The sequence below is a fragment of the Heterocephalus glaber genome, unplaced genomic scaffold (genome assembly GCF_053883595.1).
Source record: "Heterocephalus glaber isolate CG9 unplaced genomic scaffold, H.glaber_assembly_v1.0 deba00001553, whole genome shotgun sequence".
In the NCBI taxonomy this organism is placed as follows: Eukaryota; Metazoa; Chordata; class Mammalia; order Rodentia; family Bathyergidae; genus Heterocephalus; species Heterocephalus glaber.
Window position 1 is genome coordinate 3,061,544 of NW_028258344.1, and position 22,709 is coordinate 3,084,252.

General features: G+C 37.8%; 1 protein-coding gene and 1 long non-coding RNA gene across 5 annotated transcripts in view; one reads left to right on the plus strand and one right to left on the minus strand.

Moving 5' to 3' along the window:
- Nucleotides 1-22,709, plus strand: part of LOC110348601 (uncharacterized) — a 31,322-nt gene that overhangs the window by 5,286 nt on the left and 3,327 nt on the right. The window contains exons 2-4 of one of the 2 annotated variants that reach the window (XR_002393955.2): nt 6,538-6,663; nt 7,308-7,460; nt 8,067-8,340. This is a non-coding gene — a long non-coding RNA (uncharacterized LOC110348601). Of the gene's footprint in view, nt 1-6,537; nt 6,664-7,307; nt 7,461-8,066; nt 8,341-22,709 lie in introns of those variants that run through there. The other variant, XR_002393954.2, reaches the window with a different exon arrangement.
- Nucleotides 6,368-22,709, minus strand: part of Tox (thymocyte selection associated high mobility group box) — a 334,717-nt gene continuing 318,375 nt past the window's right edge. For 2 of the 3 annotated variants that reach the window (XM_087190351.1, XM_087190352.1), the window contains exons 7-9: nt 14,106-14,495; nt 7,817-7,968; nt 6,368-7,493 (exon numbers count right to left, since the gene is read on the minus strand). In XM_087190351.1, coding sequence (XP_087046477.1) covers nt 7,457-7,493; nt 7,817-7,968; nt 14,106-14,495 — 579 coding nt within the window. In that variant the 3' untranslated portion in view covers nt 6,368-7,456. The remainder of the gene's footprint in view (nt 7,494-7,816; nt 7,969-14,105; nt 14,496-22,709) is intronic. The other variant, XM_004842147.4, reaches the window with a different exon arrangement.

Consider the following 22,709-nt stretch of genomic DNA (forward strand, 5'->3'; position numbering starts at 1 on the left):
TCATTAAGATATACTTTTTTTTCTTTCTTCTTATATGAAATTCTTGCTGATACCAGATTTAGATTTCTGTGTTGATTAAAAAAAAAGTGTGACAGAATACACCACAGAGTTTGTTACAATAAATTTGGAAGATTTTCTTTGGGCTGGAAAAACTGGATAAGTCCTCTCAAAGATAAACCTAGCTGGATAAAAGTGCAGATTACTTTTATTTGGGATAATTTCTACATGTCTAGCATGTCAAGAATATTAGCTTTCTGGTATAACGGACTACAAGCAATGAGAACTTCCTTGCTTTTTGTGTAACCAGAATGGGACCCTCTCTTATTTCATTTCATTGGCTTTATCAGACTCTGTCTTGAAATTATCATAACCCTTTACCTCCCACACTCACTTAACTCATCTGAAAAATCAAAGAATTACAGGTCACTGGGAGGCAATCAAACCTATAAAGGAGTTAATGATGAAAATATCTGTCATATATTGTCTTGCAAGATAATAAGAATACACATGAGCCAGGGCAGTGGCACATACCTGTAATCTCAGCTACTTGGAAGGGTGAAGCATGACGGTCAAAAGTTTGAGGCCAACTTGGGCTACTTAGTAAGACTGTCTCAAAAACAAAAACAAACCAACAAAGCCACGTGGTTTCCCCCTTACCTACCCTGGCTTTTGAATTTTTTTAAAAGCAAAATTAATTTTTCCATGTGCATTGAGTCCAGCCATGGACTCTACTGCATCGATGTACACCCGAAGGTACCCTTGGGCCAAGTAAGGGATATATTTCCGCATAATTCAGCAGTTGGCTTAATTTAACAGCATGGGGAGGACCTCGTGGAGATAACTTTTTCCTTAGAAAATGGCCACAGTGCCCTTAAGTTCACAGCCATTTTGGAACCTATAATACTCTGGAACTTAAGTTCATAGATTATTTTTTAAATGATATTTGCATTCCTGGTTTTCCTCTGTTTATGCCTGGGCTTGAGCAGAGCCAGGGTCAGGGGGCTTAGGCAAACATACATCCTCTCTCTGTGTCCACCAGTCACTTCATTTCTGTTTGTAAGAGCTGAATTAGTATTCCATCTCGTCCAACTACAGTATCACCCTCCATGATGGTGTGTGAAATGGAGCAGGGAGACAGAACTCTCAGATGTCTGTAGTAGATAGGTACACTCTCTGGGCTGAGAAAAATGGTTCATTTGTCTATATCGGGTTCAAATGTCAAGCATCTGCATCAATAGTAAAGACTTCAAAACAAAGTTATAAGGAGGTGAAACTGGAAAACATCTGCAGTGTTCTTCAGGCTTAACTTCTCCGCAACCCCACCCCCACTCCCCCAGAATGTAAAGGGGAAGTGCCTGCAAAGAAAAGGTTAAGGAATGACGATGTCCTTCTGCATCTGCTGTAGCAGCTTCTCCCTGTCTGATGCAACATGAAAAGGCTGAGACTACTCCCTCCGCCACCAGTCATGGTGGCAAGACTAATGTGGCTTTTACCACAACACTGGGTCCTTTGTAGTCTGATGTTTAACAGCATTGGAATGTTATTCTTTCCATTGCCTTTATGATGCTACTTGGATTTGAAACTATTGGGTCTTATTCCAGCCAAAAACTCAATCTGCTCTTTTCTTTTATCAACTTCAGAACATTTAAAGCTGTTTCATTCTACAGGTTTCCACTGAATCAAAGCATGAGGTACATATTTTTCAAGGTAGCTTGTACCCTTGCAGAGTTCCAGGGGCGTGTCCCAGCTTCCAGGCTGAAGATTAAAGGCCACCACCCAACTTTTCCTCAACATCCCTTTTCAGTGACAGGGCATGTGCCAGGTCTGGGGAAACAAAACACTCACTTTGAAATTCTGATGGTTACAGACCTTTGATATAGCCACTTTCTAACTGTCTTTAAAACCTTTTACCTACAACAGTTGCAAGCTGTGGTTTTTTTTTGTTGTTGTTTTTTGTTTTTTGTCTGTGTGAGGTGACTAACAGCACAACCACTATCTACACAGAGAATGTATTCATCCAGCACCCAAACCACCTACTGGTTTCCGGCACCTCTTATCAGCTAAGCCATCAGCAGTGAGCTGACATTTCAGCATTGAGAAGCTCCCCACCCCCACCCCCAAAAAAGTGACAGGAGGAGGAAAAGGCTCATTTGGCAATAGTTTGCTCTTGCTGTTTGGCCTGGAGAAAGACATTCAAAGTGGTAGAAGCTTGTTTAGTAACAGCTGGCGAGCACCAGGGTGTGAGGCGGATTTTCAGATATGACAGCCACTTACAGGAATGCTGCCAGATACAGCTGTTTAAAAGCCTTAATAAACAGCAAGTCAATACTAATCTTTGCCAAATTAATCTTTTCCCTGACAGCCCATCAGAGCAATTATGTTTGGGCTTATTGTAAGAATACAATTGTCAAACAGGGACGTTCCAGACTTAAAAAAAATCAAACTGTAGTTTGGTTTGTAGTCTCTCTTTAGAATATTTTTTGTTTTCTCTGTTGAACTGTCTTTGCATTTTATGTTTTGGTCACCTTTTTTTTCTGGCCTCATGTCATTGTGAATAAAATTTCATTTTCAAATTTCTTTGCCAGCAAGCTGAGAATAAAATATGAAATGATTTGTGCTAATGGGCTTCTTCCATTTGCTGCAGCTCTGACCCCACTGAAATCTAACACATCATTGTTCCCAGTTGTCTCCCATTCTGGAACAAGAACTTCCCATCTTCTCATCTACTATGGCACGGTCTGGTGCTGGGTACGAAGGACAAGATGTTTGGTTACGTCTGAAATGAGAATGCAGAGCTGAATCTGTGTATACACTAGGTGGCCAAGTGCCTCTAACTGGGTTCTGAGTTTCTCTCCTCCCCCCCTGCTCCCAGCCTCCTTCCTTTGATTGGTAAGCTTTAAGGATCCTTATTCATTTTCTCTAAGCAATAGTCTTATCTAAGGATTTGGAAACTTTGTTGTTATAAAAGGTTTTCCCACACTGAGAAATGGTGCCAAATGAAAGTATGGAAATCTCCTTTGAGAATCTGAAAAAAAAAAAAAGAAAAAAGAATTGTTTGTTCTGATCTTGGAATCATTTAGGTACAATTCAGGTAAAAAGATTCTTTTTCATGCTTCACTGAGTAATACTCACACTTGGTAATTAGGAAAAAAACAGATTCCTGTTCATTGATATTTTAATTTAGTGTTCCATAAAACTTGACATATGAAATTTCTCCTAGGTTCCACCCTTCTACGTGTCTAGTGCTTTTTCCCCCTTGCTTCTTATTTTCTTGATGTAACAAGTATGTATTATTATCCTTTACTTTTGTCACAACTAGAAAAACTTGTTCAATTATGTAGGCCAAAATATGATATGATTCATTTTTAAATCCTTTTAATCTTTTGATAACTTTGGATTTCTTATTTCTTCTTCACTTCTAATGCTTGACTATAAGCAAGGATTTAATTATTTTTTTATATTCAGAAGCTTCTAAGTTAAGAGAACATACAATTCCTGTTGAGGATAAATTGTGATGTTTCACTGATTGTTACATCTTTGCGTTTATTGTGCACCTAGGATGAGCTATGATATTTCAAGTTATTTTGAAAACAAGGAAATTATTTAATTTCAAGGAGTCAAAAAGAGATTTGTACTGTGCGATGAATCACATGAATTTACCCATTAAGTAGAAGAGTTACTCAGTGTAGTACATATTTAGGGATTAAACTCATAATATCAATTTTCTTCTTTGCCAGTATTTTAATGTCCAAATATCAGCAACCAAGATGAATTTTTTCATATTTGTATCCATATTTTAAAATTAGAGTTTGAATAGAATAAGAAAATACAGATCAAATTCCCATTCAACAAATAAATATTACGAGAATATCTAGGGCCGGTGATTTAGCTCAATGGTTCCACCTCCTGCCTCAAAAGCCCAAGGACCAGAGTTTGATCCCCAGTAACAACAAAAAAAAGAGAATATCTATACATAGCAAAACTTTTCATGTTGTAGACAATAACCTTTTTATTCAAATGTCCGCATAAACTATTTTACTACAACAAAAAATAAAGACAGTTACTGAGGTTTACTGGAACTCAGGAAATTTAAATATTCTTCAATATGAATAGTGTCTAGGATGGATTTAAGTGGGGTAACTTTTAAGCAAACATAACCAATGACTTCCAATTTTTTGCCTAGCACTTTGTGAAGTACTACTAACTGCATTAAAAATTACATCTAAAGGTGTAGCTGAAGCCCTATTGTCCCTAGTTCCCACATCTTCAAGTGGAGCAATATGAAATTACCATTTGTGTAGGTGAAGAATTTAAACATTTACAATTTTATATGGGTCAGTCTAAGGACCTGCCAAATGAGTGGAGTAACTCTTTTGCAAAGGGTGAGAGGTCCATGGAAAAAGAAGATTGATTGTTGATGTACTAGTTTTGTATTTTGCATCAAAATTTTTTTTAGCAATGAATCAGCCTGGATACGCTGCTTTTGTTAGTCATGGCTTTCATGGACAGCTCGTGTCCCCATAGAGAGGGCACTTTTTGTCATAAAGACAAAGATAAAAATAATCAGAGATAAAATTCATCATTCGATTTGTCCACAAATGTGATCAATTGGAAGCTGTAATTTGACTCATTTTTCCTTTGTCAACTCATGCTCCTTGGGATGGGAACTGGGATTTTTGATTATTCTTCCTTGATTTTCTTAGAGATGAAACCTACTCTTACCAACCAACCCTTTCCCCCTTAGTCAGTAGCTCTTATTCTAATTTTGGGTATGTTTGTGAAGATATTTTATGCCCAATATCATTGCTGAAGGTCTCAGAATGATTTTATTCATGGTCCAAGGATCAGTTGGAGTATGTAGCAGAGAACTTGGCACGTACTAGCTATGCTTCTCTGAGTGACAAGGTACAAGTGTTGTGCTGCCTACTATGCCCAGGCTTGTCCTGCCTTCCTTAAAGAGGGCAGATTAGAGATGGCAACTCTCTTAGGTCATAGTTCATTGTTCAGAACTTGTTTATTGTTTAGGTTGGTGGGAGCATTCTTAGAATTTCAGAACATCTGCAACTATGCTTGTTTATTTCTGCCCTGAATTTACTTGAGGTACTCATCTGACTAGCCTGTTCTTTAGAGACTGATGGATCACCACATAGAATACGGTCACACATGGTAAGAGTTTTTATTGATGATGTATTTTCTTTTATTTATATTTGTTTTTACTGTATTTGGTATTAAATTTCAACATTCTCTCTACCCTGGTTGCACACCTGCTCTGGAAAAGCTGTAAACAACACTATACTTCCCTGTACAAAACGCCTGTCAGAGTTGGAGGTGCTTATTCTCATCAGGGTGATTACCTTCCCAGTTTAGATTTAAGAGAAAATTTTACTTTTTCATAATATAATAAATAAAAGGCATTCGTTAATTAGTAGTGCTGGTATATTTCTAAAATACTAAATAGACAAAAATAAGCTGTGAACTTAATCACATAGGTCCTTACACAGTTCCAAGACAGGGAAACCAGAGCTCCCAGCTACAATCATTTTAATAATCACATTGGATCTGCATTATATTAGTTACGACATGCTCAAGTGATTCAAGGTTGGACAATGCCTAAAATCATTTGAAAGCAAGCATACCTTTTGTCTTTTTAATTCTGATTGGATTACACAGTGCATATATTTGCATTGATTTAAGTTGCTAAATTTATTTTGCACGTTCTGTGAGACATTAGCCATTCTCTTGATTTTCTGCCAGATTGACTTAGTTGATACAATCTCCTATCAGAGACTAACTTTCTAGCTCTTTTTTGGTGTAAAAATTATGCAAACCCTCAGCCATATTTTCAATGATTTTGGTCCCTCAGCAAATCTCTAATACCCCAAGAATTCTCTTAAATGACTTATGAGTTCTGGAAAGAGAAGTAGCTCATAGGGCCACAAAAAAGAGAGAATCTCAATTTCTATCAATGACCTTCAAATTGGAGTGTTTCTTCTCCCTCTTTTGCTATTACTCATCTTTCATTTCTATATTTATTTTTGGCAGTATGCTTTCCTTTACTTCCTCCTGTCCTTTGTTCAATTCTTACATGTTTTCTGGATTTTGTGACAAGCATGCAGCTTGAGGAATTCTGGGTGATTCAATATTAACTTTTTGGAGGGAAATTTTCAGAATTGACTAAATCCAGCTGAGAACCAAAAAGCAACTATTTTTGGATAAAGTGTGTGTCTATTTAGTCCTGGAACTTGTATGACTTTTAGGGCAATTCGCTATTGTACTGTAAGGAACAAGTAAGTTTTAAAGTAGAGTAAGTTTTCATTTGTATCAGCCAAAAAATGTGGAAATAAGGATTGGTTATTTTAATTTGCTGTTAAATGAAAAGCAGGTTTGGGTTTATTCATGAGTCACTGTAAAAACTAATAAAGTATTCACATCAAGCATGATTTTTTTTTGCCAGCAAAAGTTAAAACATCAAAGAAACCTCTTTCAAATACTAACAAATTTACTTACAAACACCTATATTTATTATTTCATAAATAGGCGCAACAGATTCCATAAAAAAAGATTAAATACAGACACAGTATGAAGAAACAATAATACAGAGCCATATGTGAAGGTTATAATTTAGCTGTTTCCAATCTGTTTCTGCATCTAATAAGATACCAGGTAAGCATTTGGCAGTTTTATACATAAAAGGACTTAAATGACATTTACTAACCATTACACAAAAAAGTGATACAAAAAAGCAATTTTTCTGCAGTACAAAATAAATGTGTTTGCGCTTTCCTTTTCCTAGTTTCTTTTTGTCTGATCAATGAGACAAAGCCAATTTGTTTTTAAATTAAAATCATTTGGGAACATTTTTTCAAATATTTTGAAAATATAGAACTATTAGTTGTTTTAAAAATGAAGTAAAAATATGAATGTTTGCCAATTTAACCCTTACTGTGAAATCAATAAACTGGGATGAACCAGTTTGAAATTACAATTTAGCTACAAAAACATTCACATTTTATACTCTAGGAGAGTGTAACATAGATGCTATTTACAAACTTGCTATGACTGCTACATCAAGCCATTTAAAAAGTCTTTAGTAGTTTCATATAAACACCCATTATGAAAACCAATGGAAAATCCAGGACTGTTATCCGAGACATCTACAGGTGCTAAGGCAGTTACTAGCGCGCAGCACTTCACAGCAAAAAACCAACATAAAATCTGAATGGTCCATATTTCCTTCAGGGAAGAAGAAAAACAATGTCCATAAAGGATTAAAAAAAATAATAAAGAAGCATGACTATTTTTTCCAGGGTGGAGTGACCCACAAGCTCACATGGTCCTAGGTGCTTAGCAACTTGTATTTTCTAATAAAATGGAGAACTGCCTTGACTGTACAAAGCAATCCACGGTGAAAGGACTTCCCTGAATGCCTCAGTGGAAAGAAGAGGTGTTCGGATTTTCAGGTAAGGTACAGTGCTTTGTCCCTCTGCATGCCCCTGTATAGAGAGAAAAGACACCATCCTCATTACAGGTCAACCCATGCTGCAAGGGACATACACTATGGGCTTGGGTTACTTGTTCTAGCTTGAGGGATGGAGTTGTGCACGGGTAGTTAACCTACATGTAAAGTGAACAGAGATCTAAATTAATTTAGTTTTGGAAGGGCTAGAAGATGGCTCCAAATTTCTGGAGCGGTGTCTTCTGCCTTCCTGAACATGCAAAAACATTCCAGACCATGTACTGTCTTTTAAAGCAAGATCGACCAGGGTGCATGCTATGAGCACTATCCACCGCCAGGTGGCGATGGCCAGCCGCTTACCCACTACTACAGTAGTCGTTATCCCAGTCCACCGGCTGAGCGGGAGGGTTTCTGCACCCGGAACGCACATACTCCATTGCTTGGGTGACAACTTGGGCGGCTGTGGACGTAGGGTTGATAATAGTCTGATAGTCGGGCTGAAGAGTAAACCCCTGAAAAGGTAAAAAAGTAAGTTCGCAAATAAGGATCAAAGTGCCTTTTAAAGAAGTAAAACACCGAAATATTTACCCATTCTTTGTAAACACCCCAGGGGCCTTCTTGCTCCTGCCTCTGCAAGACAAGCGCATCAGAAGGGCCCAGAAAACTCAGGACAAAGGTGTGAGAGATATGCCTGCGACCTCATTCTTCTTACCTTTCCTTCATTGAAGCGTGTGCCAGACAACCTTTAATCATAGTCTCAAGCTGATAAACTGAATTGAGAAACAATTTAAAACGGAGAAGCCAACTCAATCAAAACAAAGGGAGAAAAGAGCTTAAACCCTCAAAGTTTATGTTTTCTATCAAACCTAAGGATACATTAATGGTTAATCCCCAGAATATGCAACAGAATCCTTTTTGAAGGATTCAGGCAGCAGGTGGCTGAGTGTTTTATTAGACTACACCTATTCACATATTGTTCTCAAAACCCCTTTTCTTCATTCAATCACAAAGGGACCATCTGCTTCTTCTTTTATTTGTATTTCTCTCTCAGTTAAAAAATTTCATCCAAAGCTTTTTAACAGTTGTCGGACTAATACAGGGAAAGAGATGCAAAACAACTTGCCGTTAGAAAACACAGAGAGGGAAAAGTGTAAGACAGAGCAAATATGTTTTAATTGAAAAGTCTATTAACTGGCAAACAATAATCAGACTTTGGGGAGATTCTTTTAATTCACTAGTATGGTGAAGTGTTGACTTTTAATCTTAGCAAAGCTATTAAAAATTCAAGGACAGAATCTGTGAAGTATATAGCTATATCTGGTAAACAAAAAGCATTATATGCGAAGATTTATTTTTAGCTTATCTGGTGAATTCAAGAGCAGCATAAGCAAGCTTTGCTGGAAGTGACCAAAAAAAGCAACTTAATTAATCTTGTGGTTGGCTCTGCAGCAGAGTCCATCCATGGATTTTAACCACTGAGAAATCAAGAGTTGTTTTTTTAAATGAACCATTCTCTATTTGCTTGCCCAAAGCTTTTGAAGGCATGATTTACTTATCTTAAACTCAGCAGGGTGATTAGAATGCTGGTTTTTAAAGATATTTCCTTAGAGTTTTATTCATGTTTGTGTTTTCCTTGTGTAAGGACTCAAAGACCAAACCTACTGTCAAATGTCCTCAGTTCTCAATATTGGCTAAGAATTTATTTTCCAGATGACAAAGATTTCAAACCAATGTCCACATCTACTCTCACCCAAATAGTGGAGAAAGACAAACTTTGGAATGACTGTAAGCAAATCATTGAAACATAGATAATGCAGCCAGACTGGCTGACACAGATGGACTAGATTTCCAGTATTAACAACTGGTTTGTGGGAAATAAGGTTATCTGAACAGACACCACTAGATCTGAAATTGTTCCTTTAACTGGCCATTTGAGAGTCTAGTCCTTGCTAGGCAGAATTCTTCTTTATCCAGACCTTCCTAGAATTCCAACATGGAGTCTCAGGGGCTTTAGTGTCTTCATTTCCTGTGGTCCTGCCATATTCTCCAGCATTCTGGATTTCCTGCCCTAGTGATAAGTGTGCTGCTGGGCAAAGAGCAGGAGAATATACTGGGAGCCTGGTGTTCACTTCCTTTATTAAGGCCCCATGGTGAAGGCTGTTGATTTTTGAGGACCTGAGATCAGTGTTTGAAGTACTTAACTGGATATTTTCAGGGCCTAGCCCATAGTAGTGGCTCAATAAATCATGTTTTTCTGTAAATAAAGTTTGGTACAGACTATTTGATATTACTGTTAAAAAGGCACATGGTAGATCAATGTGTAAATGCCAGGGCTTTCCTATATTTTTAATGCAAAGTTCTCCCTATTGAATTTTTGTACAGCCAACAAAATGTAACTTAAAAGCAAACAGGTATGAAAACAAAGAATAAGTGAAAATATCTTGAGTTGGTTGAAGACATGGAAATATAAAAAAGTAATGTATCTATACACACACACACACACACACACACACACACACACACACATCATTGCTTTTTTCCATTCAGTGGAAATACTTCCTGAAGTTGAATGAGAGAACATCAGAAAAAAAAATTAGTTTTTAAGTTATTATACATCAATTTGTAAATCAAAATTGTGTGTTAGTACAAATTTCAAAGGCTGAAAATTCAGCTAACTTCAATGTCTAAATTAAAGCAAACCACTAACACCAAAAGAATCAAGGACTAAGAAAAATACAGACAGACTGTGAAATAACATTATTTTACTCTCAAGTTAGAAAATAAAACATTCTTCTGAAAATTATACAGAAAAATGCCTAGGTCAAACTTAGAAGTAAGTGCATTTTTATTATTGATGTAAATAGAAAACAACAATGATGATATAAATTTTTTTGAAAAATGTTTGCTTAGCACTCCAATTAAACAAGACTGAATATTTTGCATTTTAATACTCAGGAGAAAAATCACCAACTGTTGTGTAGCAAGCTTGGAATTTTAAATTTCATTTTCTGGTGCCAGATTGAAATAAAAATAGGAAACATGATAAAGATTAATTTGATGTCAGAAGGGATATTTGCTCTTTAATTAGATTTCTGTAGCCCTAGCAGTTTTGCTGTGCCACCATAGCAAGTCCGAAAAAACCTGCAGCACGACCAAACACTGATTCTCATATCCACACTTTACTGGGAACTAATTTCATTTCCTGCCTGTCTGGAGAGGTATTTTCAACAGGCATCAATGTTTTTGTCTTCATGACTGATTTATTCATCAATCTCAATGTGATTTTTTTAAACCTTTAAATTACACCCAAATCCTAAAGCAGCTGTTTATTACACAAGGAAATTGAAAATCTGTCTGTGTGATATCATACAAAGATTTTTTCTTAAGGTTATAAAGGAAGTTGACAGATATTAATGATTTTTTTCTCTTGACCTCATTCAACAATAGAGTGAGCAGAAAAAGAAAGGACGAAAAAAAAAGTAGGTCCATGGCTTCAGTGTATAAAATATTCTAGAAAAATATGAAACTATTATTCCTGGTAGACTAAACAATTATTTTTGTAGGATATATCCATTTTCAAAAGGATAATAAAATAGCAAAAGTAATAAATATGAGACATTCTTTTAAAAATACAGTAACCATTAACTTTCTTCTCTCTCCTCCTCTCCGCTCTTTCTCTTTCCTTCTTTTTCATTCCTGTTTGAAGATGGGGACTGTGACTGTACAGGAAGTAAAACAATATCTTTGGGATAAAGATGGGCTTGGATGATGAATCAGTTCAAATATTTTCCACAACACAGGTCTCCACCTACAGGAATGAAATCTGACTGACGTGTGAACAATGGCCTAACGATTGTGATGGTAGTAAATTCAGTGACACCTGTGTGGCCTCTTTGATCTTGGTTTTAGGGCGATCAACTTACCGGGGCTGCCAGTCTCAGTCTCATGATCATGTTCCCAATCAATTAAATTTTTCAAAAAAGTCCAAGGAACTGAGATTCTACGACCTAATCTCATTCCTTCTAACAGTTTACACACTACTCATTTGCTTTTTAGTTGTTCATCACTCAACAATTACACTACTCATACAAGGAAGGCATTTCCACTTTGAGTTCCTATCAGTTCGTGTGCTATTAGCAAGAAAAATGAAATCAGTGTCTACCATCAGAATACTTTTTGCAGTATACTAACAGAAATGATTTACATAATGATAAATTCTTTGTCCAATGTTATCCATGCTTTTTCCTACTTAGTTAAGATTCTCCAAGGAAAGATAAATCTCTTGAATTTTTACATGTGGTTTTATGTAATTTTGAAACATTTGAAAACTGTTCAGGGCCACAGCAAGCTCATCCAAGGTGTTAGCATAAACAGAAAAAGGAGACATTTCTGAGTGAATAAATTAGAAAATAATCTCCTCTCTGGACAGTTCCTTGGCCCTCAGCTGGTGAGAGGTCAATGCCTTTGGTATTCCTTCCTTTGGTAAAAGCCACCCTGAACTGAAGCACTGTGAAAAATACCTAGCACCCTGAGGCAGGGGTCAGTCTACCCCAATGAAACTGTTGTCCCTCACCCTATGAATTCTCCCAGCAAACACTACTGATACATTAAAATGCAGGTATGCTTAGGAGTGTCTGATAGGAAGGTGGAGATTTGGCCTACGAGTATCACTTGGTCACAAATGCCACTGTAGACAAAGCAGGAGGTTGAATCTGGCTTTTCCCTGGCCTCCCTTCCCTAGTGAGTCTTCTCTAGGGTTTTGGTGAACTTAGGTAAGAAGTCATAGGGTAGTCAGGGCCGCTGGCTTAGGGACCAAGGAACACTTCAGGGAGGAGGATGAATCCTTTTGTTCACCATAAAAATTCTGATTTCAGAACTAACTCAGATTTAAAGATCCTCCAAATTCTTAGAAGAAATAGATTTTTTTAAATCAGAAGTGTAAGGCACACTGGACCTGCATAGGGAGAGTTAGTAATTTACAAATGTGATTGTGAGTGAGACACAGTTTGCTTAGTATTTAAGTATCCAGGCTCTGACTGCTGAACAGATCTGGGTTTGAATTCCAGTTCTGACCCTGTTAGTACATTATTCAACCCTGTCAACTTCAGTTTTCTCATCTGTAAGATGAGACAATTGTAGTACAGATGTTCTTATGCTCTAACTTTTCTAAGAATTAAAGATGAGATAAATATTAAAGCACTGGGCTTATTATTGTCACCTCTTAGAAATCCTATCAATAATGATGAAGATTAAAAAAACTTCTGCCTACATATATTTACCTTTCTGTCTCCTCTCCCTCTTCCTCTCCCCAGTCCAACTATAGACTCAAATTCCACAGAGGGCTAGATACCAATTCTGTAGGAAGGTTATATTTACATATTTACTTGTAGCTCTAAGGACAAGAGTATTTGGATTATAAAAATGAGCTGGGCATGGTGGCATACTCCTGTAATCCCAGAACTCTTGAGAGGCTGATGCAGGAGAATGAAATTTCGAGGCCAGCCTGGGCTATTTAGTGACTTAGCAAGTCTCTGTCTCAAAATTAAAAAAGAAATTTTTTTTTTAGAAAGCTGGGGATGTAGTTCAGTGCAAAGGCCCTGAGGTTATTTGCCAGTATCTCTCTCTCTCTCTCTCTCACACACACACCCAAGGACAGTTGAATTTTCTAACATTTCTAATTTTTACTGTTATTTTCTAAAACAAGTTCTTAGGATTTTTGAGTGCTTCATGTTCAGTTGTTTATATAGTTTGCTTCTAATTTTCAAGTTATGAAATAGCACCAAAATCCAAAAAGAAAATTTTATTTCAAAGAAAAGTTAATATTGTCCACAAGTGATTGCAATAATCAAGGAATGGATAGGGAAGTTTCCAAATTTCCCATGTTTTCTACTTTATGGAGAGGCCAAGTATCCAATTTATTTATGTATTTAAAATTTTCTAGCACTGAGGATTTAACCCAGGGCCTGGTACATGCTAGGCACTCTATCCCTCAACTACATACACCCCATATTCAGGGTCCCTTGAAATATGGTAAAGTAAAACTCTGGTTCAGATGTTCAGTTATTATGGTTTTCTGGGTACCAAGCTTGCTTTAGGACTTGATATTATTTTTTAGCATTTATTGGACTCACTCAACAGGTCTACCAGCCAAGTCAATCTCATTTCCAAACAATATTTTAAAAAAATACAGAGGGGCAGGGATGTAACTCAGTGACACAGCGCCTGCCTGGCAAGTCCTGAGTTTGATCTCTGGTATAAATAAATAAATAAGTAAATAAATAAATAAATAAATAAATAAATAAATAAATTCTCTATCTCAGTGAGATTTGTGGCACCTGAAAATAACCAATATACCTTTTTCAAGCAACAGAAACCGAAAGGGCGAATATAAAGGTGAAGCCAATGGGTATCAAGGGAAAGAAACCAGCAATCACGAACGGAAGAAGCTCTGCTCTGGTGGGGTGGGATAATGTCACCATGTGTGAATTACAGTTTTCCAAAAGTTGGCATCTGTGCACGTCATCGTCTCCCCCCGTTTGAACAGAACAATGGAAGCGCCCTCATAGTTTCCCAGATGAACAGATTCCAGCCCTCTCCCTAGCCCTTCAGAAGAGGGGCGCAGTGCTCAGTGCGGAGCAATGGCACTTACTTGCTGCATGGTCGGGGAGTGTAAGGCAGACTGGACCTGCACGGGGAGCTGGTTCCCAATGGGCTGCTGCATGGCGAGCGGCTGGTGTTGCTGCATGCTGAGATGCTGGTGAAGAGGTGGGCTGATCTGGAGGGGCGGTGGCGGGGACACAGCCACGTTCGCTATTGAGACAGTCACTGGCATTTGGTTATTCGGCTTGGGTGCTATGTTCCTAGGGAGACTAGGATGCATGGCCGTTAGGTGAGGATTCATTCCCGGTTGTTGGTGATAGTGGGAACTTAGGTACAGAGCCGAGTGGGCCTGGCTGGGTCCGTGGAACACTGACGGCTTTGAATTGATCAACTGAGGAGGTTGAGATGTCTTAACATCAACAGGTTCGCTGTAGCTCTGCTGAAATGAAGTGAGAAGAGTTAGGAGATGGATCCATGGAATGATGATTCTATGAGCAAGATGTTCTGTGAGTTTACTCACGAACTGTCATGTGAACCAACACCCATGGCAATTCTTGAGCCTATATCTAAGAATTCCTCCATTATTATTTTAACATAACTTATACACCCTAGTCTTATAACTTATTCTCTTTTATGAAATCTAAAATAATCTGCAATGACCCTTTTTTGTTCCTTTGACTAATGCTAATCTCTGAACTGCTGACTGTTATCATCATCTGAACAAAAAGATGCAGGGTAAGAGGGAGACAGACCGTCACTGCCCTAACGGGAAACATATTATAACTCACTTTCAAAGTAATTCATTTCTGCAGTTCTCCTATTGATTATATGTTCAGCTTTTTTTTCTTTTTCTATTCTCATAGAGCCTTGGCCTAGATATCTACACAAAGCTGGTTGATGGAAATGACTATGGAAGAAAAAAGTCCTAAAATACCTTTCTGAAGTCTTACAAAATTACATTAATATATCTTCAAAGTAACCATAGAACTCATCTTGATTTTTTTCTACAAAGAAGTTGGTGATGAATTGTTCCCCTTAATGAAGTAGATAAAAATAATCTCTCTTAGAAATTTTAGACTCCATCATAAATTAATATAATTTTGCCCTAAGTTTTTCCACACTTTCATAGGGTCATTTCCTAATAATCTTTTAATTGACTTAAAAACTAGACATTTCAGTGGAAGCTGGAAAGAATCAGGAATTAACTCTGTGGCATTTCTTCTTGGACATGAGCCTACCTCCTTGTGCTGAGAGAAAGAAACTGATACAACAAATGGAGAAAAAAAAACCAGGAGAAAAAACCCCCACTAACATGTCCTCGTGGAAAAAAAAGTCACTTTGTCACTTTGAAGATGCATAGCTCCCCTTTTTCTGCAAGTCTGTGTTGTGCTTCTTCCATTTACAAATCAGAGTGGTTTCTCTCTACTCTCGGCACTGTGACTATCGAGGCAAATGGGAGGACCATCTGTGTTCCTCCTGATCGGGTACCACCACCCAGTCTCCACAGACATGCCGAGGAACTCAAACCAGCTAGCTTCACTCTCACAAGTCAGCTTACAGTACTGTTAGCTTGGCAGTGTTTGTCCTCAGTAGTGTAAGAAAATGACAATGAGAAGGATGCTGCACACGTGTGCCAACTCCTGAGATGCGCGCAGGTATGGCTGTGGTGGGTGGACTCTGCGCCCCATGCACTGTCTCAGTAGTAAGGCCACATCTGACACTTGGTGTAACATGCAAAACTATGGGAATCTGGGGTCCTTTGAAGCCATGTATACTTCCCACAGAGCATGCAGCCAGGTGCACCCCCAAAATGCAAGGCCTTGCACCTCCAAAGGACCTGCTCATGAAGACATTTCCGTGTCAGTGTTTGTACAGTTTTCTGAGATAGGAATACATGTATAGGCTCCCTGTCTTCTGTAATGACATTAAAAATATCAAAAGGTGTTCAAAATATTTCAAAGAGAGGCTATAGCCCGAAGTAATTCAGAAGTTTTTGTTAAATGTAGCTCCTAAAAAGCATTTTCAATTACACAGAAACTTTGTAATTTTTTGTTTTGCTTTCATTTTTAAAATTATTGTAGTTGATGTGCAATATGGTTAATAATTCAAGGAAAAAGTCAAATAGGTCGATTCAGGCTATGTAAATAGGGACTACTTTTACATCAGAATAACATACGATGCAATCAGTAATACCGCAGCAATAATCCCATAAATGGCAAAGAGTATGTGTTTATTGTGTGTTTAAGTCATCCAGGAAAGTGCTTTCATTGTGTTTCAATTTCTTTGCTTTTAGCTGATGGCAGAAGGACTAATTTTGTACTCAGTCATGGACTGTATCAACTTCAAATTGGAAAGAAATTATATTTCATAAAAAATTGACATATGTTGGTACATTTTTGTTTTTTGCTTTATAGCTGTTTTAATCTAAAAATAATAAAAATCATTTACTTTCCTATATGATCAAAACTATGAAATGCATGTATTATAAAAATGTTTTCATTGTTAAAAATTTTGTACATACCTCTTCCTAGATAATGAAGTGACTATTGGCTACAGAAATAAAAGTGTTGAATTCAAAATAAACAATAAATGCAGTCCTCCTGAGCTCTACTTTTTTGGGTGTGTGGCACTAGGGATTGAACTCAAGGCCTTCCCAGCCCTTTAAAAAATTGTTATTATTTTATAAAATTTTGAGACATGATCATGCTAATTTGCTAAGTTTCCCGGGCTGGGCTTGACCTTGCAATCCTCAGAGTGCTGGGCCTACAGGCATGGGCTACCACACTGGCAAACTGTACCTTTTATATAATAGTATGTGGTCAACTATTTGGATAAAATGATGGATGGATGGATAGACAGATGAATAGATACATAGATACAGAGAAAGAGAGAAAGAGGGGCAGGGAAATGGTGAACTAACTTCAAATATTTTATGGCTAACCTTGTGAAGACCATCTTTGCTCATGATTAAACTCAAAACATTTTCTCCTTCCAGCCACTTGTCATATCCATTCTCCACACTGAAGATATAAAGACCAGTTCCCTAAACCTATTTTGAAATAGTAAGTTTTAATCACTCGGCCTATTGTAAACTCAAATTAAATTGATTCCCCAAAATAATGACTCACACAAATGAAAAATATTTTTTAAGATAGCAAGAGGAATGATTTTAGGGAGTTACTTTTTTTCCTCCTTTCTAAGTTATCGCAAGTGGCATGCTACATAATATGTTCAGCCATATTCGTATACACGGCAAGCACTCCAGTATGAGTTTTCTCCCCGGGTTCTCTTTTTGCAAAGATTCTTAAATCATCAAGAAAGGGATTTTTTAAATGGTAGGGACTTGAATCCCTGTAGGCCATGCACCTGGCACAGTGTCGAGTGCATGGTGAGCACATGCATGTTTGTTGGATGACTGAATGACTGTTATGGGGCAGAATGCCAGGAAGACACTGTTGCCCTGGCTGCTACCTCTTTCTGTTCATCCCATTCTACTTTCTAAGGAATGAGGAAGCCTCTGCAGGCTTGGAAAATCCACAGAGCACTGGATCCATCTTCCTCACTCTTCTCTGCCCTCAGCATGAACCGCTGCCTGTCTGAAGGGATGAGAAATTCTAACCCTTAGTGCTGTCCTTGGTAGGTACACAGCGCTTTATGGCTCAGTGGCTCCTGGGTGGACTCCATCAGAGGGCAGCTTGCTAAATTCTACCCACACTTTGAGAATTTGTGCCTTTATGTAAAGGTCACTCATTTAGATGGGGAAAAGCATGCTCCTAGTTTCACTTCTGATTAATCAGAATAATGTGATAGGTTATCTGTAAATTACAAAAGCTATTTTTATTTTATTGTTTCAGAAGATAGGTAGAATAAGTTCACTTTCAATAGCAAGCAGCCATGAATTCACAATCTAGAATGGAATCTCAAGTGGAAATATGAAAAAAAAAATCACAAATTTAATAGACTCTCACTGTCAGTTTCTTCCAATCAAACCATGAAAGCAAGGCTTCAACTTTGCAAATGAATTATACTACATGTGAAGATCTCCATACCTACCATTAAGAAATTAGATCTATTTTCTCATACATACTAAATAATTTAAATTTGTTTCCACTCTCAGATATATGAACTGCTTTAATTTAGTGGTGGGCATCTTCTGCTGGTCTCATGAGAAATGTAATTTTATCAGTGTACCCTGGAAGTCAGCCCTTGAATCCAACATTTCTGAGGCAGGGATTTGCTTTAGCTGTAAGATTCTAAATATGTTCTGCTTCCTATTTACTTTTGGGCCACAGGTTCTGAAAGCTATTTTCTACATACACAAAAGCGATGGTTGTGGCAGTAGAAACCTTTTGGGTTTCATCAGTAGAGGCTTACTTTGACATGTACAAAATATACAAAGGACATAGGTCTGTACTACTTAAAATACTTATTAATCGAGTTGATGATCATCCAAGATAATTTCAATCCCATTTACTTTGTATTATGAAGAAATGTTGCACAGTGTATAAATGCCTCCACTCTGAGACGATGTGAGCTATAAAATCAAAGATTGGCGAAGTCATTGTTATTTAAAATAGCAAAGTATAAACACAAGACATAAAACTCAGTGAAAGCAACAATATAGGATTTGCTGAACCAAATCAAATTAATAGTCCAACTAATTTGATTCTTGTTTTCAGCAATGACCAATACTTGATACACAGGAAATTAAACAAAATTTATGCACCTATTCAATTGTGTGTGGTTACTTCTGGAAGAAAAATTCTTCCTGGTCCTTGCAGGTGATTAACTTATACCTTGAAGCATGAGATTTTATTATCTTTAAATCATGATCTGGGCTCATAGAGCTGCAAATTTTATGTTAACAGTCATAAAATGTTCCATCCTATTTGCAAATTCGGACTCAGTATTTGTCTCATTATCTCTCTGTGGAATAGATTCTATAAGTTTACCTTATTCTGTAAAAATAAACCATTTAAAAAAATTTGTTTCTAATTCATTCTCATTCAATTGAAACTGAACATTGTTTCTTTCCCATTGATTATGACAGCAGAAAACTTTCTTAATTTAAATATTGTCCTGATGTGTGTGTGTGGGGGGGGTATAAAGAATTTTTAATGTACTTGAGACATTTTGGTACCCTATTTCATAAATAACTCCTTAATGTAGAAATAAAACCTCATATTTTATGTGTGACCTTAAAGTCATGAATCTGATTGCTTTTACTTAAGAAACCAGAACACAGTCATCCAAATGCTGTCTCCTTCCAGTTGGCACTTCTGAGAAGCTGTACCCTTATTTCAATAATGCTGCTTTTACTTGGGATATTTGGGAACTTCCCTACTGGAATTCTCATCAGAGCCAGTGGGACACTGTTTTACATATTCTCAGACAACTCTTTGTCTTGTGATGGTGAATTTGAGTTTTGGAAACTGCTAATGGTCAGTTGAAGCCAAGGCTGTGGGTTCTATCTAGGTGCTGTTTGGGGAAAAGAATGAGGTGTGAAAACAATGTAACAAGATCGATTTTCTAGGGTAGCTCATAAACTTTTCCTGACTGCATTTCTAAAACGGGAGTTTCAAAAAATCTTTTGAATGCTAGGAGCAATAATGAAGTGAGTTTGTGGCTTCCCAAGGTGGTTACTTTGAATGCAGCGCTCACTTTGGGAATATAAATTCTGGGCTATGCGGTGAAATGAAACTAGCTCCATTGCTTTAAAGTCACACACTGTTTTCAGTATGAGAATTCAGGCCTACGCCCAGGAATTTCAGGCTATCGAAAAACTACATTTCCCTAAGCTTTATTTAATAGTCCAACTCAGTGTGACCCCCAATAGCAGGTAAAAACTCCCCAAGCCAGGAAGCCCTAACCTTCATAACAGCATATGTTTCTGGTCTTCTTTTCAGGGTTCAGATTTCAATTAAGCAACCTATATAGATGAAAGTACTTTTGCTTATATTTAGGTCATTTCTTATGTTTATAAAGGGATGTAACAAGCAAAAGTTTGTTTTTAAAGTCACTTCTATTCTTTATATCAGAGGAGTCTTGCAGTGAAATCGAAACACACAAAATTTTTCCTACTCTTCTGCATGCCTACCAATACTAAAAACAAAATCAGAATACTTATTCCTCATATTTATTAAATGCTTTCTATGTTCAACAACCTATACTATGCAGCTTGTTCTTCAATTTTTAAAATTTCATTTTATTATGGTAAAGTACTGAACAGATTAAATTTTTAAATGTGCAAAACCTCTTGCTGACTATGGTTATAATATTGTATAGCAGATCTCTAGAGCTAATTCATCTTGTTTAGTTAGAATGTTATGTCCCCATTTCTATCCCTCCCAGCTTTTGACAACTAGCTTTCTAGTATATTAAAAAAAACCCAACAACAACCAAGAAGAAACCCCAGATACTTCCACCCTGAGTAGTTGCAGATTTTTCTGCACTCTTAAGACTCTCCCGGTACGGCAGTGATGGCCCTTTTTGAGGTTCTCTGACATGGTTCCATTGTTCTCATACAGAAACATCAAGGCACCCCAGATACTGTCTCCATCCCCCACCACAAACTTTGCTTCTGCTTTTAAGTTTTTCTAGGAAAAGAAACTGTTTAGTCTGGTAACTCAAGACTTAGTAAAGCTTCCTGATCAGATTAAACACCCCTAGTTTGAAATGGTTTCTAGTTTCATGTTCTGCAGTCAGAGAAAATTCAGAGCAAGTTTGCGATCCTATGTCTAATCCCAATTGTGGAGTCAAGCATCCTTGTCATATTTCTTTGGGGGAGGATTTAATACATTTGAATCCTTTCTTCTCTGATACTAACTTTTAACCTTTAACCCTTCTGCAAATCATATTTTTCCTTTCCAATATCTCCCTTTAAGTTGTCCAGCCTAACATTGAATGTTGTTCTGGAATCTGCCTAGACTGTGTCACACTCCACCTGCCTCTTGGTGTGTCTGGTCCTTCTGGCATGCTGGAACCACGGGTAGTGGCCAGTGCAGGGCAGCTCTCTCTGGCTCTGTGTGCCCCAGTGAAGAATCTGCCCAGTAGGAACAGCATGGTTCAAAAGAGAAGTTTCTGAACATTCTGCGGGCCCAGATTCCTTCGCAGGTCTCTAGTTAGCCTCTGGTGGTGGTGGTGGGAGTGATGGCCAAGAGCAGCTTTTGGACCTCACCCTTCTTTAAGCTGGGGCAGCTGTTCTCAGCTGTTCAGGTGGCAAGAGTTCCCAGGGAAGTTTACTTGCGATAAGAGGTACTAGTTCTAAAGACAAAAATATTTGATGATCATGCTAGGTAGACAAAAGTCTGGAAGCTTGAAAGACACTGAGGGGCTTGAGTCCCTCATTCTGCCACTATCATTCTCTCCCCACCACAAGCCAGCTATTTAATCTGTACCTGGAGTGCTGAGCTCAATCATATTGTCTAGGCTAGCTGCCATGGTGAGCAGAAATCTATGTAAAATGCCCAGCACAGTGTATGGAACAAAGATACTTTTGGTCAACAACAGGATGCCATTTGAGTGTGTGCAATAATTGGAAAAAACCTAATATCATGCTGAGGATGTGTCAGGACTGTCATTTTGAAGTACGAAGATAAGAATGTTCATTTACCAGAACCGGTCTTTTTTATTTTGGGTAGATTTCAGTCTCACTCTTTCCTAGATATGGATGATATGGCATTTCATATATGTAAACAAAAGTAATAACTGAATGGGGAGGAGCATTGCTAATCACATGACTCAGTTTCACAAGAGAGTCCTAGTCACTGCTGCTTCTATTTATGATTGTGTCCTGAAAGACACAGCTAATTTTAGGGTATAGCTTCAAACTTTTCAAGTGTCATGAAACATTCCACCTGGGTCTGTCCTACTCTTCCTTTTCTCTCAGCACCTAGCAGTGGGCTTGACACAAAACTTGTGTTATGTAGCCCTGTGTTGGATGCAGAGTACGCCCTAGAGAAGAGGCAGTGGGAAGTAGCAGATTATAATGTGGCCACAAATAAGCAGGACCTGTTGCCCTAGGAACTCAAAGCCTTATTTGGTGAAATGAATGCATCAGAAAATAAGTTCCAAAATATGTAGCTTTGGAGGAGTAAATCAAAGCTGTTGGCAAGAATATAGGAAAATGGACACGGTGCCCTGGATAAAACCATTGTTCATGGTCCAAAATGACCTCTGAAGAGGTCATACCATGAATTTGGGGCAATATGGGGTTGGAGGGTGTAGGAAAACACTGTTTTAGGGTTCAAGAGCAGCATGGCCCAGCACAAACACCAAGGGAAGGGTTGAAGGTGTATCTCAGAAAAAAGATAAAAGGTGATGCAGGTCAATGCCAGCTTTGGTCAGTTACCTGAGTGATACTTTTGCTCTTCATTGAAAGGTTGGTGATCAACTTACCTCAAGGGATAAGGAATGGAGATTAAGGGAACTCCTGTAACTGAAGTGATATTTTAACATTACCAATCCAATCATGCCCTCTAGTACTGAAACCCATTCAGTGGCTTTCTTTCAGACTGAGAATAAACTTTGGTGCTTTTCACTGTCCTGCACAGGGTTTAGGATTGGGGTCCTGCCCATCTTTCCAGCTTCAGCTCAGTCCATGCTCCCTCCAGTCACTTGGTTCTGACCACTTTGCTGTCCGTTTAACTCACAG